This window comes from Scomber japonicus, chromosome 13, assembly GCF_027409825.1.
Source record: "Scomber japonicus isolate fScoJap1 chromosome 13, fScoJap1.pri, whole genome shotgun sequence".
Lineage (NCBI taxonomy): Eukaryota > Metazoa > Chordata > Actinopteri > Scombriformes > Scombridae > Scomber > Scomber japonicus.
Genome location: NC_070590.1, coordinates 15,408,814 through 15,430,323, shown reverse-complemented (window position 1 = coordinate 15,430,323; position 21,510 = coordinate 15,408,814). Strand labels below are relative to the sequence as shown.

The window sequence follows — 21,510 nt, the reverse complement described above, 5'->3', positions numbered from 1 at the left end:
TAGAATAACCCAGTTTTTATGAAAATCCACGCATGTGTCCTGCTGACAGAGCAAATATAACCCCTCCAACTCTGTCATTGAAGGTAAATATACCTAAATGGACAGATTCAGAGCCCCACGTGAAATAGTAGGTAGGTATTAACCACAAAGCTCACATGCATTATTATACCCACCCATTGTAGCATACGCTCTGGCCATAGCATCTGCCAGCTCTCCATGTAGTGGATGTGTCTCTGTGAGGACCAGTCCAGACTGATGCCGAGTCCTTTTCAACAGTGTCAGAGCCTCATCTAAGGGGAGGAAGAGCAAAAATTAAACATGATGATGCTTCAAAGACTTACAAATGAAAATGATACATTTGGATTTGGATAGAGTTTTTCAGAAGCACCTGGTCTCTCTCTCTCCATGAGGTCCACGGCCTTCACAAGCTCCAACCTAACCTCCTACAATGTTTGACTCACTTCAGAGGAAGACATATGATGACCACAGGAGGGCTGTAGACATATAAATCCTGTTCCTCTGTCCTTACTGCATTTCTGAAAATCATAAAAAATGTATCAAATGAATAGAAGTGAAATGTCAATAATAATGAGAGAAATATTGACAGAGGAATTTCTTAAAAGTAGCAGTAAATTAAACTTGTATAATTATTAGGCAACAAAAACACTAATGAGCGATTACTTTGAGAGACGCTTTACACTTGACACACAGGAGTCCAGACCACTGCTGTCTGTCCTCTGGCCCGTCCTCCTCCTGCTGCTCCGGCAGGTTGCAGGCCTCACACTGACATACAAAGTAGTACTGTTCCTGCAGGAGACGCTTACGCTGTTGGGTCACCATCCTACCACTGTGAGGACCTGACAAAGGAAGGACAGACAGTGATAGATGACAAGATGGTTGTATAACAAAACTGCACTATGATGCATCCTTTTAAGATCTTATGTCACAGTGTCAATATTATATTTAAACTTTGCTCACAGCTATGCTTCACAATGTATAATTGTACTGTTCACTGTACTCTCAAATCAAAGTGATTCTGATTCATACACACAACATCATTTTTCTTACCATAGCAGTGCAGAATCTCTTGTCCAGGAGTGATAGCTTTGGCTGCTCTGACAGTTACAGTGACTCCGCAGGCCTTGCCGCTGTGCTCGACTACGTCCTCACTGTAGTCTGCAGACAGGTCTGAACCAGGAAGGTCACCACTAGCGCCAGTGCTGAAAACCATGCTGGTGTTGGGACAGCAGGAGTGATTCAGAAGACTAAGAGTTGGGAATATTGCTGTAGCAATGCGTATTTCCTGGCTGGACTGCACTGGCGAATTTGCTTTTCCTGTGAGATGCAAACATAAAGGTCAAGAACATTCATAGATGGCAGTTAAATTACCACCTAAAATAACGTTTTTGAAACTGAACAACTATAACACTTGTGAAAAATTGAACTGAGAGCACCTGTATCTTGTAGCATGAGGATTGCCTGGGCATTACACCTCAGCTGCAGGATGTGCCTCAGAACTGCACTTCCCAGCGGCCACAGCTCCGGGCTCCAATCTGCGATCATGCCCTCCACCTCTCCTCTGTCTCGTGATTGGCCTGTTGCCCTTAAGGATTCACTGAGGTTCCAACATGCAGGTGGTGGTCCTGCCTTGCTGAGCTTCACGTACAGTGTTGCTACAGTTACTGCCCACAGGAAACGCATACTAGGGCTATGGTGGTTGAGGTGGTGTAGCAAGTGAAACACATTCATGTAAGAGTCATCACAGTATGAAGTAGGATTGGTAGGATCGGGTTGATTTGTATGACGTGGATTAGAATTACTGGACTCACCGCAGTCTCTGTTTAAACAGTTTAACCCAGACTTTGTGTTCTCATCCTCAGCCTTCTTAGCCATTTGGATGTTTCTTAACCCTGCCTTTAGTGTGACCCTCAGGGCTAGCTGTGACATCACACCCATTGCCATCAGATCTGCTCCGATTGGACACTCCCAGCAGTGATGTTCCTCCCAGGCATCTTGCTGACAGCCAGTTGAGCAGTAACGGCTATAGCTACATCCCTCACATGGCAAAGGACACAGTGTTTCAGTCAAACATCTGTGACAGCGCCTTTGCTCTGTTTCAAACAATACTGCATTCTTTGCTTCCTGCCTTCCTCCCTTCACCTCGTTCATCCCTGGTATGAGCACATAACTATAAGGCCTATCAGTAAGGATCACTCCCCCAGCTGCTATTCTCTCTGCAGCCACAAGGTGTCGACCTTTCTCTGGGCTGAAGGCAACAACAACTTGAGGACAAATCCCAAATGAGAGAGGTCCAACAGATGGTCCTTTTGTTATGCCTTGACTTTGATGGTTCTTTGAGGCAGGATTGTGATGATCCAGTTTTGCTTTTTGACCCACAGAGAGGTGTTTGAGACACTGTGTGCGGCGGTCCTCTAGTTTGTGTACAAGATGAGAGGGGTAGCCATACTTTAGGGCTTTGTCAATGTCAGCAAGACATTCCTAAGGAAAAAAACAAAACACTGGAGTGAGTGCCACCACAAAATCTAAGATTGTGAGTAAAACACATGCCTGACATTTTACTAACTTATCAAAGTCAACATTTTAGCTGTATAAGGTACAAGTTGAGTGTGGCTATACCGAGAGATACTGACTTGAGATGACAGCCATTTCTGTAGGACACCTAAGTATACTGTGAAGACTACATATATACATATGAACTGGAACAACATATCTTAATGAACAGAGTAGTGGACAAGAGACGTTCAGCTTAAAAATGAGTAACTGCAAGAAATGGTTTACTTAGCCACAGCTTGAGTCGAGCCAAAGACAGGAGGTAGTCATGCCCTTGTTCTGGTTTCTAAGCAGACAGACCCTAACCATGATGAAGATACCTTCTCTCTGAGTGGGACAACTACAGCACAGGAGTCAACTACTGCTTCTAAACTCGGATGGATGGTCACTTCAGCATATGTTGACTTTTGGACTCCAAGCTTTATATATGTATAAGCTGTATAAAAGTAGCAAAAAAATAGAATATGTCTCACTGCCTTTCCGAGAGTCAAAATGAATTAGCAATCATGAGGCTGATAGACTTCAATTAAATTACGTATTACACAAGTGGCTTTTAAAAGGTCCAGGAATGTCTACAGTTAATTCAATTTCATATTTCCTGGGTTCTTGGAAAAGTTCCAGCTTTATAGACGTCATAAACCAGGGAGCGACAGGAGTCCTCTGGGTGAAGGCTGCTTTCTGACATGTCTGCAGTGTGTTACGTCATGGGGTAGCAGGATTCGTGAAATCACAAGATCACACAAACCACCATCTGGTGTCAGGTTATGCAGTGTGAGGTGGGTGACAAATCTGGTTTAGAGCTAAAATGTGTGGTTGCATTTACAGGCTCACCAAGGTGGTGTTATGTGTTCATGTAAATCATCTGATAGTTATGTTAATTTGACAGCATTTCAAGTACGGACTCATGAAATTGAGTATTGTTCAAAATAATGACACAATGACAGCACAATCCGTTGAACATCTACAGGCATATTTTCAGGCTGCAAATAAATAGCTTTTAATGATACCAAAAGGACTACACCAACTCATTATTTCATTGTTGTAAGTGTTGGCTTCTCACCTGGTAGTGCTGCAGACGGAAGAGCGCAGCAGAGCGGTTGGCATAGCACAAAGACAGCTGCTCCAAACTTTGGGGAGCAAAACATATGCCCTGTCATGACAGGAGAAAGAGAAGCTGGATGTTGAGGCATATTGATTAGGACTGAGAGGCACATAACTATATAATGGACTTTTGCATTGCAGTTTGTGAAACCAGCTTGAACCAGTTCACAGAGATACCTTATTTACTGTTTTGTTTATATTATATCATGACTATGGCTTTAGACAACTTTCTCTGGTTAATGCTTTGGGTTACTTATTTATATTGTGAACTGATACACTGCCATTACTGCACAACATAAAAAGCTAGTTAGGATTTTAAATGGAATGATTGATCCATTGGATCCATGGATTTATGTTTGTATTTTGTGAAACATCTGAACTATGGGTAATTGTTTTCACATCACCTGCGAGTAATGCAGAGCAGCTGCAATGTAGTCTCTGGTCTGGAAACTAGCATTACCCCTCTCCCTGCATGTTGTTGCTTTCTCTGGGTCCTTCTGTACAGAGTATCCTGCTGACATGCACTGCACAAAGTCCAGATCATTTTGGCTGGAAAACAGAGACACAGACCACAGAAATATAACAAATAGCTTGATTAATAATGTAATGAGTTCGCTCTGTGTTACAAAAAAAAAATCAGCATCGCATCACAGCAGCATCGTCAGGCAAGTTAGAAATGTATCTACAAGAAACACTGAGTCACGAGAAGAAAAATGGCTTTAAGTGAACCAGTCTAAAACAAAGGTATGTCCCACAATGGTTGATTAAAATATAATAATGTGTTTAATATTCTTCTATAACCCAAAGACCATTTCCATTAGTAAACACTGAGACAGATGTGATGCAGTGGGGTAGTTAGCTTGTTGCTCACGTTGTCAGAGTTAGGGCGCATTTAAAAACATCATCTATTTGACTCAGGGACGTAAAACGCTCCTTTAAGTCGGGATCCAGCCCGATCCACTTCTGCGCGACGTAATCTTGCCACTGGACGCACGGAAGATCCATCCTGAAGAAGTACTTCAAAACCTCACGTGCATGGGGCACCGGAGGATAGGTCTTGGTTTGTTTTGAGTTTCAGAACAACGCTGTCAAGATCACGTACATCAATTAGAGTTTCCGCCCACAGCCTTCAGAATAAAATCTCTAGGCATAAGAACGTGGTGATTTTGACTTTTTAAGATAAACTAAACAGTTAAATTACCCCTAAAGGATTGATATGTATTGTATGTATATGTTCTTTTTCAGCTCATAAATTCATTTTAAACCATTTGGGTTATGGACTCAGGGAGTTTAAAACAGGCTGTTTCCTCAGATCATGAGGAGATGGATTTTTTTCTTTTACATGACAGCAGCTTTTACCATCGTGGCTGTGAAATAGTTCCTACTTGTTTGTAGCAAATCCAGGATGGTGTTGTTGTTGTTACTACATAATTGACGCACAATTGACGCATAATTGACCTTTGACATGTGATATTGAGAATGTTGTTGTATGTGTCTGTAAAATACATTTAAAAGGGCACCATGCATCTTTTTTCCCCCTTTCTTTTGCTTAGCGTCTTTATCGGACCAAAATTACTATCTTATTTTGATGCCATGAATGTCCCATATCCGGTGTGATTTGTATTACTTTGACGTCATTGCAGTTGTGAAGTATCGTTTGCCGCGCTCACTTCTCGCGATACAACCTCCCTAACCACGTATGAGAAAATCCTGTCCACTGGCTTTGAGATCAACTTTACCTCAGACATGAGTGTACGACTCACACAGGGGGCAGTTGAAGTAAGTGTGGATATTTATTTAACTGAATAAATACTTTTACTTGTGGCTGTTTGTTTCTGGAGGCTGATATTTAGCACTAGTGTACGACTACTAGCTGCAGATGCTAGCAGTGTGAGCTAATGAGATTCAAAGCCTCACAGCAGCATCTAAATAAAGAGATCGATTTGGCAGCTGAGAACTGCACCTGTTATGACAAGAAATGTATTATTAAAGTTATTATGTTGTCATTAAATACACATATTTGCTTAATGTTTCCCGACGCAGAACTTCTTTATTGTTTTGGCATTTCTTCTCAAGCATAAGCTACCTGCATTTTTTCACTGATGTTTACCTTCTGTAGGGGCTGCTTTAAAGAGTAAATACCAACTTATATTAGGCTGTAACTTTGCATTAGCAGTATGGTCATGTGACATGTGATAAGGCAGTAGCTAATAACATAATATCACTCTCTAGGCCCTGTACAAAGGTGAAGAGGTGAACAATCCTGTGCTGCAGCTTCTGGTAAGTGAATTATTGAGTCCATTTGAGTAACCAATTCATCTATAATGTATCTTAAACACCACCAGTGAGTGCGCTAGGATAACATCTTCGATCATATGATGAGAAACTTCATGTCATTTAAATTTGATTAAAAAATAAAATCGTGCAATAACACAGTTGTACTCATTGATTTGCAACACTGCCATAAACCTTCTGAAAGTAGACACATGTATATTGTCTCTCTATGCGGTTATATAATATATAATATGGTCTCAAACGTGGTAAACCTGAGACTTCACTTCCTGTTGTTTGCTTATACAATCCTTTTTTCTCTCTCTGTTTATTAGAAAATTGGTCATATAAATAGTGCCTCGGGTCCAACAAGGTTCCGTCTTATTATGAGTGATGGTCTGAACTCTCTGTCTTGTGAGTATCTTGTAGTAGCCAGAGAACTTTCAGACATTCAGTTTGTAAAAGCACATGTGGTCTTTTATCTTATGGCAGCAGATTAATGACAAACAAGTTAAATAAGTAAATGTTTTTGTGTATGTAGCCTTCCTGTTGGCAACCCAGTTTAACAATCTGGCAGAAGACAACCTCTTGGTACCGAACTGTGTGTGTATGTTGAAGAAGACCATCAAAAACACATTGTCAGACGGCAGGTATGTGTTTCTTCTTTGTTTCCTTCCTTTCTTTCTTTTTTCTCATCTTCTCTCTACTTGCTGCATTAATTCGCCTTTGGCCTTAGTTTTCTTCCTTCTTCTTGTGCTCCAGGTGTGTGGTGATTGTGATGGACATAGAAATATTGAAGTCAGCCGAGGAAACTGGAGGGAAGATTGGAAATCCCACCCCATATAATACAGATGGTAAGGTTCTCTTAAAATGCGCATGAATTGAGGAACAGTAATAAGCTGCCTCCACAGATCCCCTTAACGCTGTTTGTTCATCTTGCAGGTAAGACTTCATCTCCAGTGAAGTCAGCCTCGAGCACCTCTGTCCCAGCATCCCCTCCATCTGCTGCAGTCCCTGGACCCTCCCATAACAACAATAGCAGTGAGTGTCATGTCAAAGATTTTGTTTATGATTTCATGCTCCTGTATAGATAATTCTCCAGTCTAGACGTAGCTTTGCACGTTGGTGACTTCTCACTCTCTGCAGCAGTGACAAAAACAAATCTTGTGCAGTATCATATTTTGCAATGAAAAGGTGATTGATTCTTCACATTGTAATTGCCCTAAATGTTCCCCATCTAAAGCACAAAAAAAGCAAGCAATATCCAGCAAATTTGATACATTTTGTTTATATCTCTCAAGCACATCTTTATTGAATACAGCGCTGATATTCTAGATGTAACAAAAATATATTACAGCGAAACCTGGCTGTGCTGTTCCAAAAACAAGTGAGCAGCATGGGGCTGGTACAGCTATCAGAGACAATTAGTTATGAAATATCTCCAGCAGCAATTATGGAATATTGAGAGTAATAAAAAATATATATGGATGCCACTGTGTGCACTGAAGAAATCATTTTTAAACACACCAAAACAATTCACACAAACACCCTCAGGCTTTCAGCTCATGGATATTACATGTCTTATAGATGAATAATTCTTTATTTACTAAGCTGCTGATTGCAATAATTAAACAGCAATTAAATACCTGAATAAGTTCAATTTTTTTCATTTAGCAAACTTAGTTGTACTGAGCTGATCTTTACTCATCCTAAACAGTTCTATGAAGTGGACATGACTGAATTTCTCTGCCAGCAAATGAGTGCAGTCATGTTGGAGGAACTATTAAAATGTGGTGCCAAAAGTATAGAGGATCAAACTATATTCATGAATAAGAACAATGTCACATTTGTGAGTAGTGATGATTTTCAAGTAATTCAACATCATTTTGCACCTTATAACATGTCAGTTAAATGAGGAGTGACTTTATTTTAAATGACCTTTTGCCTCTTGCTTCTCTTGATTATTCAGTCTAGTAGAGATCTCTACATTTGTATTTTGTTGTCATTATCAGCTGTACATATTTAATGGTAGTTTTAGAATAACAGGAAATTGTGGGAGTTAGATTGTCATGAGTTTCGGCCCAGATATTTGAGAGAATTTGAGTATTTTGATAAAACTCCATATCACCAGCAGAGGGAGCCATGTATCCTCTTTGAGAAGGGCACTGATAAATCATATGCAGTCATTTCACTCCTTGTCTCCCTTAATACTGCTGTGCTGCAGCCATAATTTGGGACCAACAGTCTTTGTTTGTTTTTAAAAATCTAATTTAGTACTACACCACACTTTAACCAGCACTACAGACTGCACATGTAAATCCTGCTTTCCAAACCTTTGATATTCATATAACATCAATGTTCAAAGGTTGTAGTCTGAGAGTGGGTGAAGAATTAGATGAAACAGGATCGTGTGGCATAGCTTGGTTTTCAACCAGCTAAAGGCAGCCATAGGAAATGCTTAAATAGTGGAAGAGTGCAGTTCCTTCAGCTCAAGTGCCTTTTTTCCAAATCACATTGTGCACATTTATCATATTTACTGCCCAGCTATCAGAGCAGGAAACTATCTTGTTGCCCACTGGCCACTGTCAATGGTGGACTCTATAATTCACCCCTCTCACTGTTGTACCACCAACCAGATTTTTATATCATAGTAGGACCTCCAAATGATAATTGGTTTCTTTCCAAAAGAGATGGTGCCATGTATCAAGTCTAAAGTAGCCTGTGTTTTATTGGATCTTCTTTTATTAGCGTAGTCTTTGTTTCACTCAGTTGTTTTATACCACCAACTGCTCTCAGCACTGACATTGATTTTTTGTTATGTGGCAGAAACATACCCAATAGTCCTCAGTGGAGGATGTAGGCATGTGGGTGGATAATGAGTGCTTGGTACATATATATATATTGTGTGTGTGTGTGTGTGTGTGTGTGTGTGTGTGTGTGTGTGTGTGTGTGTGTGTGTGTGTGTGTGTGTGTGTGTGTGTGTGTGTGTGTGTGTGTGTGTGTTGTGACTGAGGGAGCTTGTGTGGGCTGATGGCTCCTCCAGTTCATGGCTTCATGAATATTGTGTTGTGGACTGAATCCCCTTGTAGCGATGCACAGACAGAGGGATAAGGGAGAGAAAGTCAACTAACTTGACTCAGCAAAGACAAGGCTCTACATTAACTAGTTCATCAGACTCCTTTCTTGTTAGATCCTTTGATCCATTTACCTCAGAGATCCCTCCAGATATAGAAACCCTGCTGCTATTTAATTGTTCTGTTGATGAAATGGTCCTGGATCCATCTTTTGTGCAAAAAACAAGCCTTATGCATAAACGCTTTTAGTGTTTTATCATACAGAATGTGGTGTTTGATTATTTTCCAATATTTTTGTAAATTGCATTTCAGTATGTCGATAAATGTGAGTGCATTCACCAGATAGCTAAATGTTACAAATGAAGTGTTTCCGATGAACGGTCGATGGTGTAATGACTACGGAGGCTGTTGTTTTCTAGGGTCTGAGTTCAAGCTCCTGTTTAGAAATGCATCTACTGCTGATGTGTCCTTATTCCTTGAGTCCTTCCATTTGGCATACGTGGGTCCTTGCTTCCTTCACTCACATCTTTTCCTCGAGTCTTAGCTCCCTCAAACAGGGATGTGATGGAGAAATGCCACAAGAAAAGAGAAGATGCAGGAATTGTATGTAGCTACCAAATGAGACCTCGCTCTCTGCTGCATCATTTTGAGACTACAGCAATTACTCATTATGTACAGCATCTTGTGCAGCTGTCCCATAATGTGTAGAAATTATAACCGTTTTAAAGAAAAACACCTGCCATCTGATGATTGCCTTTCCAATTCTGATTATAGATCTGCTGTATCAGGGCATGATAGAAATAACACCAATAGACAAATACAATTAGTTTTAACTAAAAGAATAGGACAGACATGAGGAAGCAATAAAACGCTATAAACGCTTTAAATTAAATCTTTTATTTATCTGTGAAAAGCTGCAGGTATAGCAAGTCTGTCCTTTTCTACCTTCACATGCAGACCTTAATGCTCAAATCCAATTTTTTGTTTGGTTGTTCATATTACACTTTTAAATGTGGCCTCCTGAAGTGACCCGCATGCTCAGTTGATCATTAATGACATCACGCACAGAACAGTGTTTACAGAAGCAAACATGGCAACAGCAACAGCTGGTGAAGTTACTGGTAGTCTCATTTATGGTCTAATGTTAAAAACAACGTGTGGCAGCAGCCGGCAAATTTGTGAGCAGGTGATGTTAAAAAGGAGGAAGAGGAGAAAGAAAATTAATACTTTAATGATGTCTTTATGTGGAGCATTAGCTGTGTGTTGCTGTGTGTTGCTCCAGAATAACGTCAAAGCTGCATTAAATGCAACGTGACTGTTCAGATTGCGGTCGCATTCAAAAAAATCCAATTTTACATTACATTACATTACATTTACAAAACCACAATTACTAGAACTAACTTCTCTGTAGGATTCATCAGATTTTGTTTTAGTGACTTTTCGAAGGAACATCTCCTTTTGTTATGTCTTTTGTTTGTAGAGAGCAGAGTTCAGGCAGAAGAAGCTCTATAGAGGGTAGTTCTCATTATGCATTATGGACGAAGCACAGCTAGATGACTAATGCTGATTAAAATTATATTAATGACATTATAATACTTTAAAATATTAGAGTAAAGCTGTTTTCCACAGGAGCCTATGTGGGCGCTCCTGTAAGACTTGTAGAAAAACTTCCACATAAGATACGTGTGTCTCCTTGCTCCAAGCTTCACTGGAGGTCTCCTTGCTCCTCTCCTCTTGGATGCATTTAAGGAATTGGAATGTTCTCGATGGTCGCAGACCATGATCAATTTCCAGGTCACGGGCTGGAGGACAGCGGAGTGAGGCCCGGACGAAGCATAATTAGCAGAATGGGAAACATCCGCTATCCGCTCCAAGCATTCTGCTCTATTGTGAGCGCTGACCTCTTGTATCCCCGGAGTGGGAAAATGTGGTCAGAGAGCATTTTTCCTCTGCTGTCAGCAGAGCTTCACAAACACAAGAAATTACAAATGTTCATTTGAAATAGTCAAAAGCACTGACTATTGTTTGAGCATTCCTTCTAAACTAATGTCAGAGGAAAGCATCAAAATGTGAGTTGCAATATTCTTATTAATAGTCTACAATTAAAAGAAAAAAGTGGTCTCTCAGCAGTAGGTGAAGAATCAGAGGTCATGACACAGCAGTCACCGACAGATCTGTGTTCTCATTTAAATATTCAGCAGCAGCTATCACTTGAAACAGACTACCTTCAAACTGCTTTGCACATGATATTTAAATTCTAAAAAGAGATCTGCACTCGCTAAAGTGCAGTATAAAAAAGAATTCATTATTCATCACTAACCATTCTCTTCAGGTTTCCTTTGTCCTCACAACTCTTCTCCTCTCTTTCTGCCTCTCTCTCTCTTTTTGTTTTGTCAGCCTCATTATGTGTAAAGTGTCTTTGGGTCCCCTGAAAAGTTCTATATAAATTCAAGTTACCATTATTATTAGGGCCCAAGCACTACAGTGCGAAGGCCCTATTGTAATCGTACCGATTATTATTAGGGCCCAAGCACTATACAGTGCGAAGGCCCTATTGTATCTGTAGAGATTATTATTATTATACAAAACAAACGCCTTTTTGACAGCCTAAACGTGCCCCAAAAGTCACCAAAATTTGCACGTACATCAGACCCGGCGAAAAATTTGATATTTTAAGGTCCGCCAAAATGGCCGTCGCAAAATGGCTCAATAGCGCCCCCTATTGAATATAAAAATGTGAGAGATTGACGTACATGAACGAAATTTGGTATATATATGTATCATGTCCAGACGCACAAAAAAGTCAGTGGGACCCATGACGTCACTCCAACAGGAAGTCGGCCATTTTGAAAAATATGTGCGATTTTGGCGTTTTCCACACCTCGTACTTTAACGAACTTGTCCTAGGGATTTAATCCGACCGACTTCAAATTCACTCAGAAACATCTTGAGACATTGGAGATGAAAAGTTATCAAAAACTTTCTGATTAGGGATCCGGTTTGGCCGTGGCGGCGCCGACAATTTCCTTCGCCATTCGATCCTTCGCCATTAAACAGGAAGTCCTTATAACTCCTACAGACATCGTCCGATCTACACCAAATTAATCACGCATGTAGATGGTCCCGCCCTGAACACGTATATGCATCAATACTGTGTCAGCTCCATAGCGCCACCTACTGGATACAAAAGTGCCCTGTTGAAAATTTAAAAAAAAATTGAGCCCCTCAAATCAGATTGACATAGACAAACGAAATTTGGTACACATATGTATCGTGTAAAGACGCACCAAAAAGTCTCTTGGACCCATGACGGCACTCCAACAGGAAGTCGGCCATTTTGAAAAATATGTGCGATTTTGGCGTTTTCCACGCCACGTACTTTAACGAACTTGTCCTACCGATTTAATCCGACCGACTTCAAATTCACTCAGAAACATCTTGAGACATTGGAGATGAAAAGTTATCAAAAACTTTCTGATTAGGGATTTGGTTGCTTCGTGGCGATGTGAGGAATTTTGATGTTTCGCCATTAAACAGGAACTGCTGGCCAAATGGGGGTACTGCACCCTGATAGAAGATTAAGAAAATTGAGCCCCTCCCTCCAGATTGACGTAGATGAACCAAATTTGGTACACATATGTAACGTGTAAAGACGCACACAAAAGTCTCTTGGACCCATACCCTCACTCCAACAGGAAGTCGGCCATTTTGAATTGAATTTTCCGCGCTGTTTGTTTCCAAGCACTATACAGATTTCCAGACCTCGTACTTTAACGAACTTGTCCTAGAGATTTAATCCGACCGACTTCAAATTCACTCAGAAACATCTTGAGACATTGGAGATGAAAAGTTATCAAAAACTTTCTGATTAGGGATTTGGTTGCTTCGTGGCGATGTGAGGAATTTTGATGTTTCGCCATTAAACAGGAACTGCTGGCCAAATGGGGGTACTGCACCCTGTAGAAGATTAAGGAAATTGAGCCCCTCCCTCCAGATTGACGTAGATGAACAAAATTTGGTATATATATGTATCACATAAAGAGGCACAAAAAAGTCTCTTGGACCCCCACCCTCACTCCAACAGGAAGTCGGCCATTTTGAAGTGAATTTGCAATTTTGGCACGGTTTGATAGAATTTTCACACCACATACTTTAATGAATTCCTCCTAATCCAACCAACTTTATATTGACTCTGTATGCGTCACAGCAAGTCTCGCTCAGTAGTGGCGGGGCGGGGGAGCTTGGGCCCGATCATCGCTGCTTGCAGCTTTAATTAGGGCCCGAGCGCTGACCAGCGCGAAGCCCTATTGTTTTTGCCATGATTATTATTAGGGCCCGAGCGCTGACCAGCGCGAAGCCCTATTGTTTTTGCCATGATTATTATTAGGGCCCGAGCGCTGACCAGCGCGAAGCCCTATTGTTTTTGCCATGATTATTATTCTTCTTCTTCTCCCAAAACAACGCCCTTTTTGCCCCCCTGAACGTGCGCGAAAAGTCACCAAAGTTTGCACGCAAGCCAGACCCGGCGAAAATTTTGATATTTTATGGTTTGCAGAAATGGGCGTGACAAAATGGCTCTCTAGCGCCCCCTATTGAATATAAAAATGTGAGAGATTGACGTACATGAACGAAATTTGGTATATATATGTATCATGTCCAGACGCACAAAAAAGTCACTGGGGCCCATGACGTCACTCCAACAGGAAGTCGGCCATTTTGAAAAATATGTGCGATTTTGGCGTATTCCACTCCTCGTACTTTAACGAACTAGTCCTAGAGATTTCATCTCATCCACTTCAAATTCACACAGAGTCATCTTGAGACATTGGAGATGAAAAGTTATCAAAAGCTTTTTCGCCGGTCATTCCTGGTTGCCGTGGTGACGCGGCGAATTTCGATGCTTCGCCATGAAATTTCAAACCCTCATAACTTGACTCCACATGGTCTCAGCTTTTCCAAATTTAATATACTTGTTCAGCGTCCTGATCTGAACACATGTACAGTCTCATATTTAGTGACAGTCATAGCGCCCCCTACTGGCAACAGGAAGTCACTTGCGTCATTTGTTCATTAATTACTCCCATAATCTTAAGTATTTCCACCTGAAATTGACTCAGCTGAGACATGAGACCTTGGTGATGCTACATTCTGCAACTCATGACCCATCATCAAATACCGTTGCCATGACAACACATTCAACGCCATGAAAATACGATTACAGTTTTCAGGGGCAAAGGATGCCTCCACGGTAACGAAACTCAACACACACGTCTGGAGTGGGGTCATTTAACATCCTATATACTTCAATGGGATGGGCGTGACTAAACGGCTCAATAGCGCCCCCTTGAATATTTCAAAATTGAACCTCAGCCTTCCCGATTGACGTAGAAGAATGAAATTCGGTAGGTTTATGTATCATCTCCAGACGCACAAAAACGCCATTTGGACCCATACCCTAAGTCCAACAGGAAGTCGGCCATCTTGGGAAAAATGCTCAATTTTGGTGCATTTTTTGGTCATTTCCAGGCCTCATATTTGAACGCACTAGTCCTAGGGATTCCATCCCATCCACTTCAAATTCACACAGAATCATCTTGAGACATTGGAGATGAAAAGTTATCAAAAGCTTTTTTATGACTTCTTCCTGTTGGGCGTGGCTGTGCAAACAATTTCGATTCTTCGCCATGAAGCAGGAAGTCTTTATAACTCCTACAGACATTGTCCTGTCTACACCAAATTGATCACGCATGTAGAGGGTCCCGCCCTGAACACATCTATGCATCAATACTGCGTCAAATACACAGCGCCACCTACTGGACACAGGAAGTCAGCCTCATATGACAAACATTATCCGATTTACATGAAATTTACAGGATGTGTTCTCCACATCATACACTGCAACATGACATGTAATTGGTGGGTGATCTCTAGCCCCACCTAGTGGACACATGCAATGTGACTTAGCCCCATCACACAGTGTTCATTACAAGCCCCGGTGCCAAGACGTCTACGTGCCCGCTGTGTCTGCCGTGTGACTGCAGCATGCACCGGCATGCGTGTACGGAACGGTGCATGGGGGCGCGAGGGCCCGTTCATCACTGCTTGCAGTTTTAATTATTATTATTATTTTTTTTCTCTCCCGACGACGGCCTTTTTGCCCCCCTGAACGTGCCCCGAAACTCACCAAAGTCTGCACGCAAGCCAGACCCGGCGAAAATTTCGATATTTTATGGTTTGCACAAATGGGCGTGACAAAATGGCTCTCTAGCGCCCCCTACAAAATCAATAAAAGCGAGCCCCTCGTGACAGATTGACATAGAGAAACGAAACTTGGTACACATGTTCAACATGTCAAGACGCACCAAAAAGTCTCTTGGACACATACCCTAACACCAACAGGAAGTCGGCCATTTTGAATCAAAATATTGATTTTAATGCAAATTGTGGCATCATATTTGAACGCACTACTCCTACAGTTTTCTTCCCATCCACTTCAAATTCGCACAGAGTCATCTTGAGACATTGGAGATGACAAGTTATCAAAAGCTTTTTCCCCCGTCATTCCTGGTTGCCGTGGTGACGCGGCGAATTTCGATCCTTCGCCATGAAAATTCAAACCCTCATAACTTGACTTCACATGGTCTGAGCTTTACCAAATTTAATATGCTTGTTCAGCATCCTGGTCTGAACACATGTACAGTCTCATATTTAGTGACAGTCATAGCGCCCCCTACTGGCAACAGGAAGTCACTTGCTTCATTCTTTCACTAATTACTCCCATAATCTTCATCCCATCCACTTCAAATTCACACAGGATCATCTTGAGACATTGGAGATGACAAGTTATCAAAAGCTTTTTCCCTCGTCATTCCTGGTTGCCGTGGTGATGCGACGAATTTCGATCCTTCGCCATGAAAATTCAAACCCTCATAACTTGACTCCACATGGTCTGAGCTTCTCCGAATTTCAGATGCTTGTTCAGTGTCCCAGTCTGAACACATGTGCAGTCTCATATTTTGTGACAGTCATAGCGCCACCTACTGGCAACAGGAAGTCACTTGCTTCATTCTTTCACTAATTACTCCCATAATCTTAAGTATTTCCACCTCAAATTGACTCAGCTGAGACATAAGACCTTGGTGATGCTACATTCTGCAACTCGTGACCCATCATCAAATACTGTTGCCATGACAACGCATTCAACGCCATGAAATACGATTACACTTTTCAGGGGCAAAGGATGCCTCCACGGTAACGAAACTCAACACACACGTCTGGAGTGTGGTCATTTAACATCCTATATACTTCAATGGGATGGCCGTGACTAAATGGCTCAATAGCGCCCCCTTGAATATTTCAAAATTGAACCTCAGACTTCCCCATTGACATAGAAGAATGAAATTCGGTAGGTTTATGTATCATCTCCAGACGCACAAAAACGCCATTTGGACCCATACCCTAAGACCAACAGGAAGTCAGCCATCTTGGGAAAAATGCTCAATTTTGGTGAGTGTTTTGGTCATTTCCAGGCCTCATATTTGAACGCACTAGTCCTAGAGATTTCATCCCATCCACTTCACATTCGCACAGAGTCATCTTGAGACATTGGAGATGACAAGTTATCAAAAGCTTTTTTATGACTTCTTCCTGTTGGGCGTGGCTGTGCAAACAATTTCGATGCTTCGCCATAAAGCAGGAAGTCCTTATAACTCCTACAGACATTGTCCCACCTACACCAAATTGATCACACATGTAGAGGGTCCCGCCCTGAACACATCTATGCATCAATACAGCTTCATATACACAGCGCCACCTACTGGACACAGGAAGTCAGCCTCATATGACAAACATTATCCGATTTACATGAAATTTAGAGAATGTGTTCTCCACATCACACACTGCAACATGACATGTAATTAATGGGTGATCTCTAGCGCCACCTAGTGGACACATGCAATGTGACTTAGCCCCATCACACCATGTTCATTACAAGCCCCGGTGCCAAGACGTCTACGTGCCCGCTGTGTCTTCCGTGTGACTGCAGCACGCACCGACATGCGAGTACGGGGCGGTGCATGGGGGCGCGAGGGCCCGTTCATCACTGCTTGCAGTTTTAATTATTATTTTTTTTCTCTCCCGATGACGGCCTTTTTGCCCCCCTGAACGTGCTTTAAAAGTCACCAAAGTTTGCACGCAAGCCAGACCCGGCGAAAATTTTGATATTTTATGGTTTGCACAAATGGGCGTGTCAAAATGGCTCTCTAGCGCCCCCTACAAAATCAATAAAAGCGAGCCCCTCGTGACAGATTGACATAGAGAAACGAAACTTGGTACACATGTTCAACATGTCAAGACGCACCAAAAAGTCTCTTGGACACATACCCTAACACCAACAGGAAGTCGGCCATTTTGAATCAAAATATTGATTTTAATGCTGAATCTGGCATCATATTTGAGCGAACTAGTCCTAGAGATTTCATCCCATCCACTTCAAATTCACACAGAGTAATCTTGAGACATTGGAGATGAAAATTTATCAAAAGCTTTTTCCCCCGTCATTCCTGGTTGCCGTGGTGACGCAGCGAATTTCGATGCTTCGCCATGAAATTTCAAACCCTCATAACTTGACTCCACATGGTCTGAGCTTTTCCAAATTTCAGATGCTTGTTCAGCGTCCTGGACTGAACACATGTACAGTCTCATATTTAGTGACAGTCATAGCGCCACCTACTGGCAACAGGAAGTCACTTGCGTCATTTGTTCATTAATTATTCCCATAATCTTAAGTATTTCCACCTGAAATTGACTCAGCTGAGACATAAGACCTTGGTGATGCTACATTCTGCAACTCATGACCCATCATCAAATACTGTTGCCATGACAACGCATTCAACGCCATGAAAATACGATTACAGTTTTCAGAGGCAAAGGATGCCTTCACGGTAACGAAACTCAACACACACGTCTGGAGTGGGGTCATTTAACATAATATATACTTCAATGGGATGGGCGTGACTAAACGGCTCAATAGCGCCCCCTTGAATATTTCAAAATTGAACCTCAGCCTTCCCGATTGACATAGAAGAATGAAATTCGGTAGGTTTATGTATCATCTCAAGACGCACAAAAATGCCATTTGGACCTATGCCCTAAGTCCAACAGGAAGTCGGCCATCTTGGGAAAAATTCTCAATTTTGGTGCATTTTTTGGTCATTTCCACGCATCATATTTGAACAAACTACTCCTAGAGATTTCATCCCATCCACTTCAAATTCACACAGAGTCAGCTTGAGACATTGGAGATGACAAGTTATCAAAAGCTTTTTAAGACTTCTTCCTGTTGGCCGTGGCTGTGCAGACAATTTCGATGCTTCGCCATTAGGCAGGAAGTCCTTATACCTCCTACAGACATTGTCTGATCTACACCAAATTCATCATGCATGTAGAGGGTCCCGCCCTGAACACATCTACGCATCAATACTGTGTCAAATACACAGCGCCACCTACTGGACACAGGAAGTCAGCCTCACATGACAAACATCCTATTTACATGAAATTTACAGGATGTGTTCTCCACATCACACACTGCAACATGACATGTAATTGGTGGGTGATCTCTAGCGCCACCTAGTGGACACATGCAATGTGACTTAGCCCCATCACACAACGTTCATTACGAGCCCGGGTGCCAAGACGCCTACGTGCCCGCTGTGTCTGCCGTGTGACTGCAGCACGCACCGGCATACGCGTACGGCGCGGTGCATGGGGGCGCGAGGGCCCGTTCATCACTGCTTGCAGTTTTAATTAGGGCCCGAGCGCTGACCAGCGCGAAGCCCTATTGTTTTTGCCATGATTATTATTATTATTATTATTTTTTTTCTCTCCCGACGACGGCCTTTTTGCCCCCCTGAACGTGCCCCGAAACTCACCAAAGTCTGCACGCAAGCCAGACCCGGCGAAAATTTCGATATTTTATGGTTTGCACAAATGGGCGTGCCAAAATGGCTCTCTAGCGCCCCCTACAAAATCAATAAAAGCGAGCCCCTCGTGACAGATTGACATAGAGAAACGAAACTTGGTACACATGTTCAACATGTCAAGACGCACCAAAAAGTCTCTTGGACACATACCCTAACACCAACAGGAAGTCGGCCATTTTGAATCAAAATATTGATTTTAATGCAAATTGTGGCATCATATTTGAATGCACTACTCCTAGAGTTTTCTTCCCATCCTCTTCAAATTCACACAGAGTCATCTTGAGACATTGGAGATGACAAGTTATCAAAAGCTTTTTCCCCCCGTCATTCCTGGTTGCCGTGGTGACGCGGCGAATTTCGATCCTTCGCCATGAAAATTCAAACCCTCATAACTTGACTTCACATGGTCTGAGCTTTACCAAATTTCACATGCTTGTTCAGTGTCCTGGTCTGAACACATGTACAGTCTCATATTTAGTGACAGTCAAAGCGCCACCTACTGGCAACAGGAAGTCACTTGCTTCATTCTTTCACTAATTACTCCCATAATCTTCATCCCATCCACTTCAAATTCACACAGGATCATCTTGAGACATTGGAGAGGACAAGTTATCAAAAGCTTTTTCCCTCGTCATTCCTGGTTGCCGTGGTGACGCGACGAATTTCGATCCTTCGCCATGAAAATTCAAACCCTCATAACTTGACTCCACATGGTCTGAGCTTCTCCGAATTTCAGATGCTTGTTCAGTGTCCCAGTCTGAACACATGTGCAGTCTCATATTTTGTGACAGTCATAGCGCCCCCTACTGGCAACAGGAAGTCACTTGCTTCATTCTTTCACTAATTACTCCCATAATCTTAAGTATTTCCACCTGAAATCGACTCAGCTGAGACATAAGACCTTGGTGATGCTACATTCTGCAACTCGTGACCCATCATCAAATACTGTTGCCATGACAACGCATTCAACGCCATGAAATACGATTACACTTTTCAGGGGCAAAGGATGCCTCCACGGTAACGAAACTCAACACACACGTCTGGAGTGGGGTCATTTAACATCCTATATACTTCAATGGGATGGCCGTGACTAAATGGCTCAATAGCGCCCCCTTGAATATTTCAAAATTGAACCTCAGACTTCCCCATTGACATAGAAGAATGAAATTCTGTAGGTTTATGTATCATCTCCAGACGCACAAAAACGCCATTTGGACCCATACTCTAAGACCAACAGGAAGTCGGCCATCTTGGGAAAAATGCTCAATTTTGGTGAGTGTTTTGGTCATTTCCAGGCCTCATATTTGAACGCACTAGTCCTAGAGATTTCATCCCATCCACTTCACATTCGCACAGAGTCATCTTGAGACATTGGAGATGACAAGTTATCAAAAGCTTTTTTATGACTTCTTCCTGTTGGGCGTGGCTGTGCAAACAATTTCGATGCTTCGCCATAAAGCAGGAAGTCCTTATAACTCCTACAGACATTGTCCCACCTACACCAAATTGATCACACATGTAGAGGGTCCCGCCCTGAACACATCTATGCATCAATACAGCTTCATATACACAGCGCCACCTACTGGACACAGGAAGTCAGCCTCATATGACAAACATTATCCGATTTACATGAAATTTAGAGGATGTGTTCTCCACATCACACACTGCAACATGACATGTAATTGGTGGGTGATCTCTAGCGCCACCTAGTGGACACATGCAATGTGACTCAGCTCCATCACACCATGTTCATTACAAGCCCCGGTGCCAAGACGTCTACGTGCCCGCTGTGTCTTCCGTGTGACTGCAGCACGCACCGACATGCGAGTACGGGGCGGTGCATGGGGGCGCGAGGGCCCGTTCATCACTGCTTGCAGTTTTAATTATTATTATTATTATAGTTCCTATAAAGTAAACGCGTTTTTGCCCCCCTGAACGTGCCCGAAAAGTCACCAAAATGTGCAATCATGTTCGACCCGGCGAAAAATTTGATATTTTATGGTTTACATAAATGGGCGTGGCAAAATGGCTCTGTAGCGCCCCCTCGAAAATTTAAAAAAGCGAGCCCCACCCCTGAGATTGTCCTAGACAAACGAAATTCAGTACACATATGTATCGTGTAAAGACGCACAGAAAAGTCTCTTGTACCCATACCCTCACTCCTACAGGAAGTCGGCCATTTTGTATCGAATATGCGTTTTGGGCGATTTCCACGCATCGCATTTGAGCGAACTCCTCCTAGAGATTTAATCTGACCGACTTCAAATTCACTCAGAAACATCTTGAGACATTGGAGATGAAAAGGTATCAAAAACTTTCTGATTAGGGATCCGGTTTGGCCGTGGCGGCGCCGACAATTTCCTTCATCATTCGATCCTTCGCCATGAAATTTCAAACCCTCATAACTTGACTCCACATGCTCTGAGCTTTTCCAAATTTAATATGCTTGTTCCGTGTCCCGGTCTGAACACATGTACAGTCTCATATTTAGTGACAGTCATAGCGCCACCTAC

General features: G+C 42.2%; 2 protein-coding genes across 2 annotated transcripts in view; one reads left to right on the top strand and one right to left on the bottom strand.

The window, feature by feature from the left end:
- Positions 1–177: 177 nt before the first annotated feature.
- Positions 178–4,708, bottom strand: smyd4 (SET and MYND domain containing 4). The gene is made up of 8 exons (XM_053331904.1): positions 4,544–4,708; positions 4,077–4,221; positions 3,632–3,721; positions 1,455–2,499; positions 1,069–1,335; positions 682–857; positions 389–536; positions 178–290 (listed from the first exon to the last, which is right to left on the bottom strand). Exons 1-7 carry the CDS (start codon positions 4,675–4,677, stop codon positions 444–446), a joined length of 1,950 nt encoding a protein of 649 aa, XP_053187879.1. The 5' UTR covers positions 4,678–4,708; the 3' UTR covers positions 178–290; positions 389–443.
- A 655-nt stretch (positions 4,709–5,363) lies between these two features.
- LOC128371553 (replication protein A 70 kDa DNA-binding subunit-like) overlaps positions 5,364–21,510 on the top strand; it is a 48,922-nt gene continuing 32,775 nt past the window's right edge. The window contains exons 1-6 of the mRNA XM_053331903.1: positions 5,364–5,451; positions 5,905–5,952; positions 6,279–6,357; positions 6,485–6,593; positions 6,706–6,802; positions 6,891–6,984. Coding sequence (XP_053187878.1) covers positions 5,419–5,451; positions 5,905–5,952; positions 6,279–6,357; positions 6,485–6,593; positions 6,706–6,802; positions 6,891–6,984 — 460 coding nt within the window. The 5' untranslated portion in view covers positions 5,364–5,418. The remainder of the gene's footprint in view (positions 5,452–5,904; positions 5,953–6,278; positions 6,358–6,484; positions 6,594–6,705; positions 6,803–6,890; positions 6,985–21,510) is intronic.

Coding starts and splice junctions, on each gene's coding strand:
- smyd4 (XM_053331904.1), bottom strand. CDS start 4,677: ATGGATCTTCCGTGCGTCCAGTGGCAAGATTACGTCGCGCAGAAGTGG. Junction 1,336..1,454: donor CCTCATGCTACAAGATACAG/GTGCTCTCAGTT, acceptor TGCATCTCACAG/GAAAAGCAAATTCGCCAGTG. Junction 537..681: donor AGTGTAAAGCGTCTCTCAAA/GTAATCGCTCAT, acceptor TATGATTTTCAG/AAATGCAGTAAGGACAGAGG.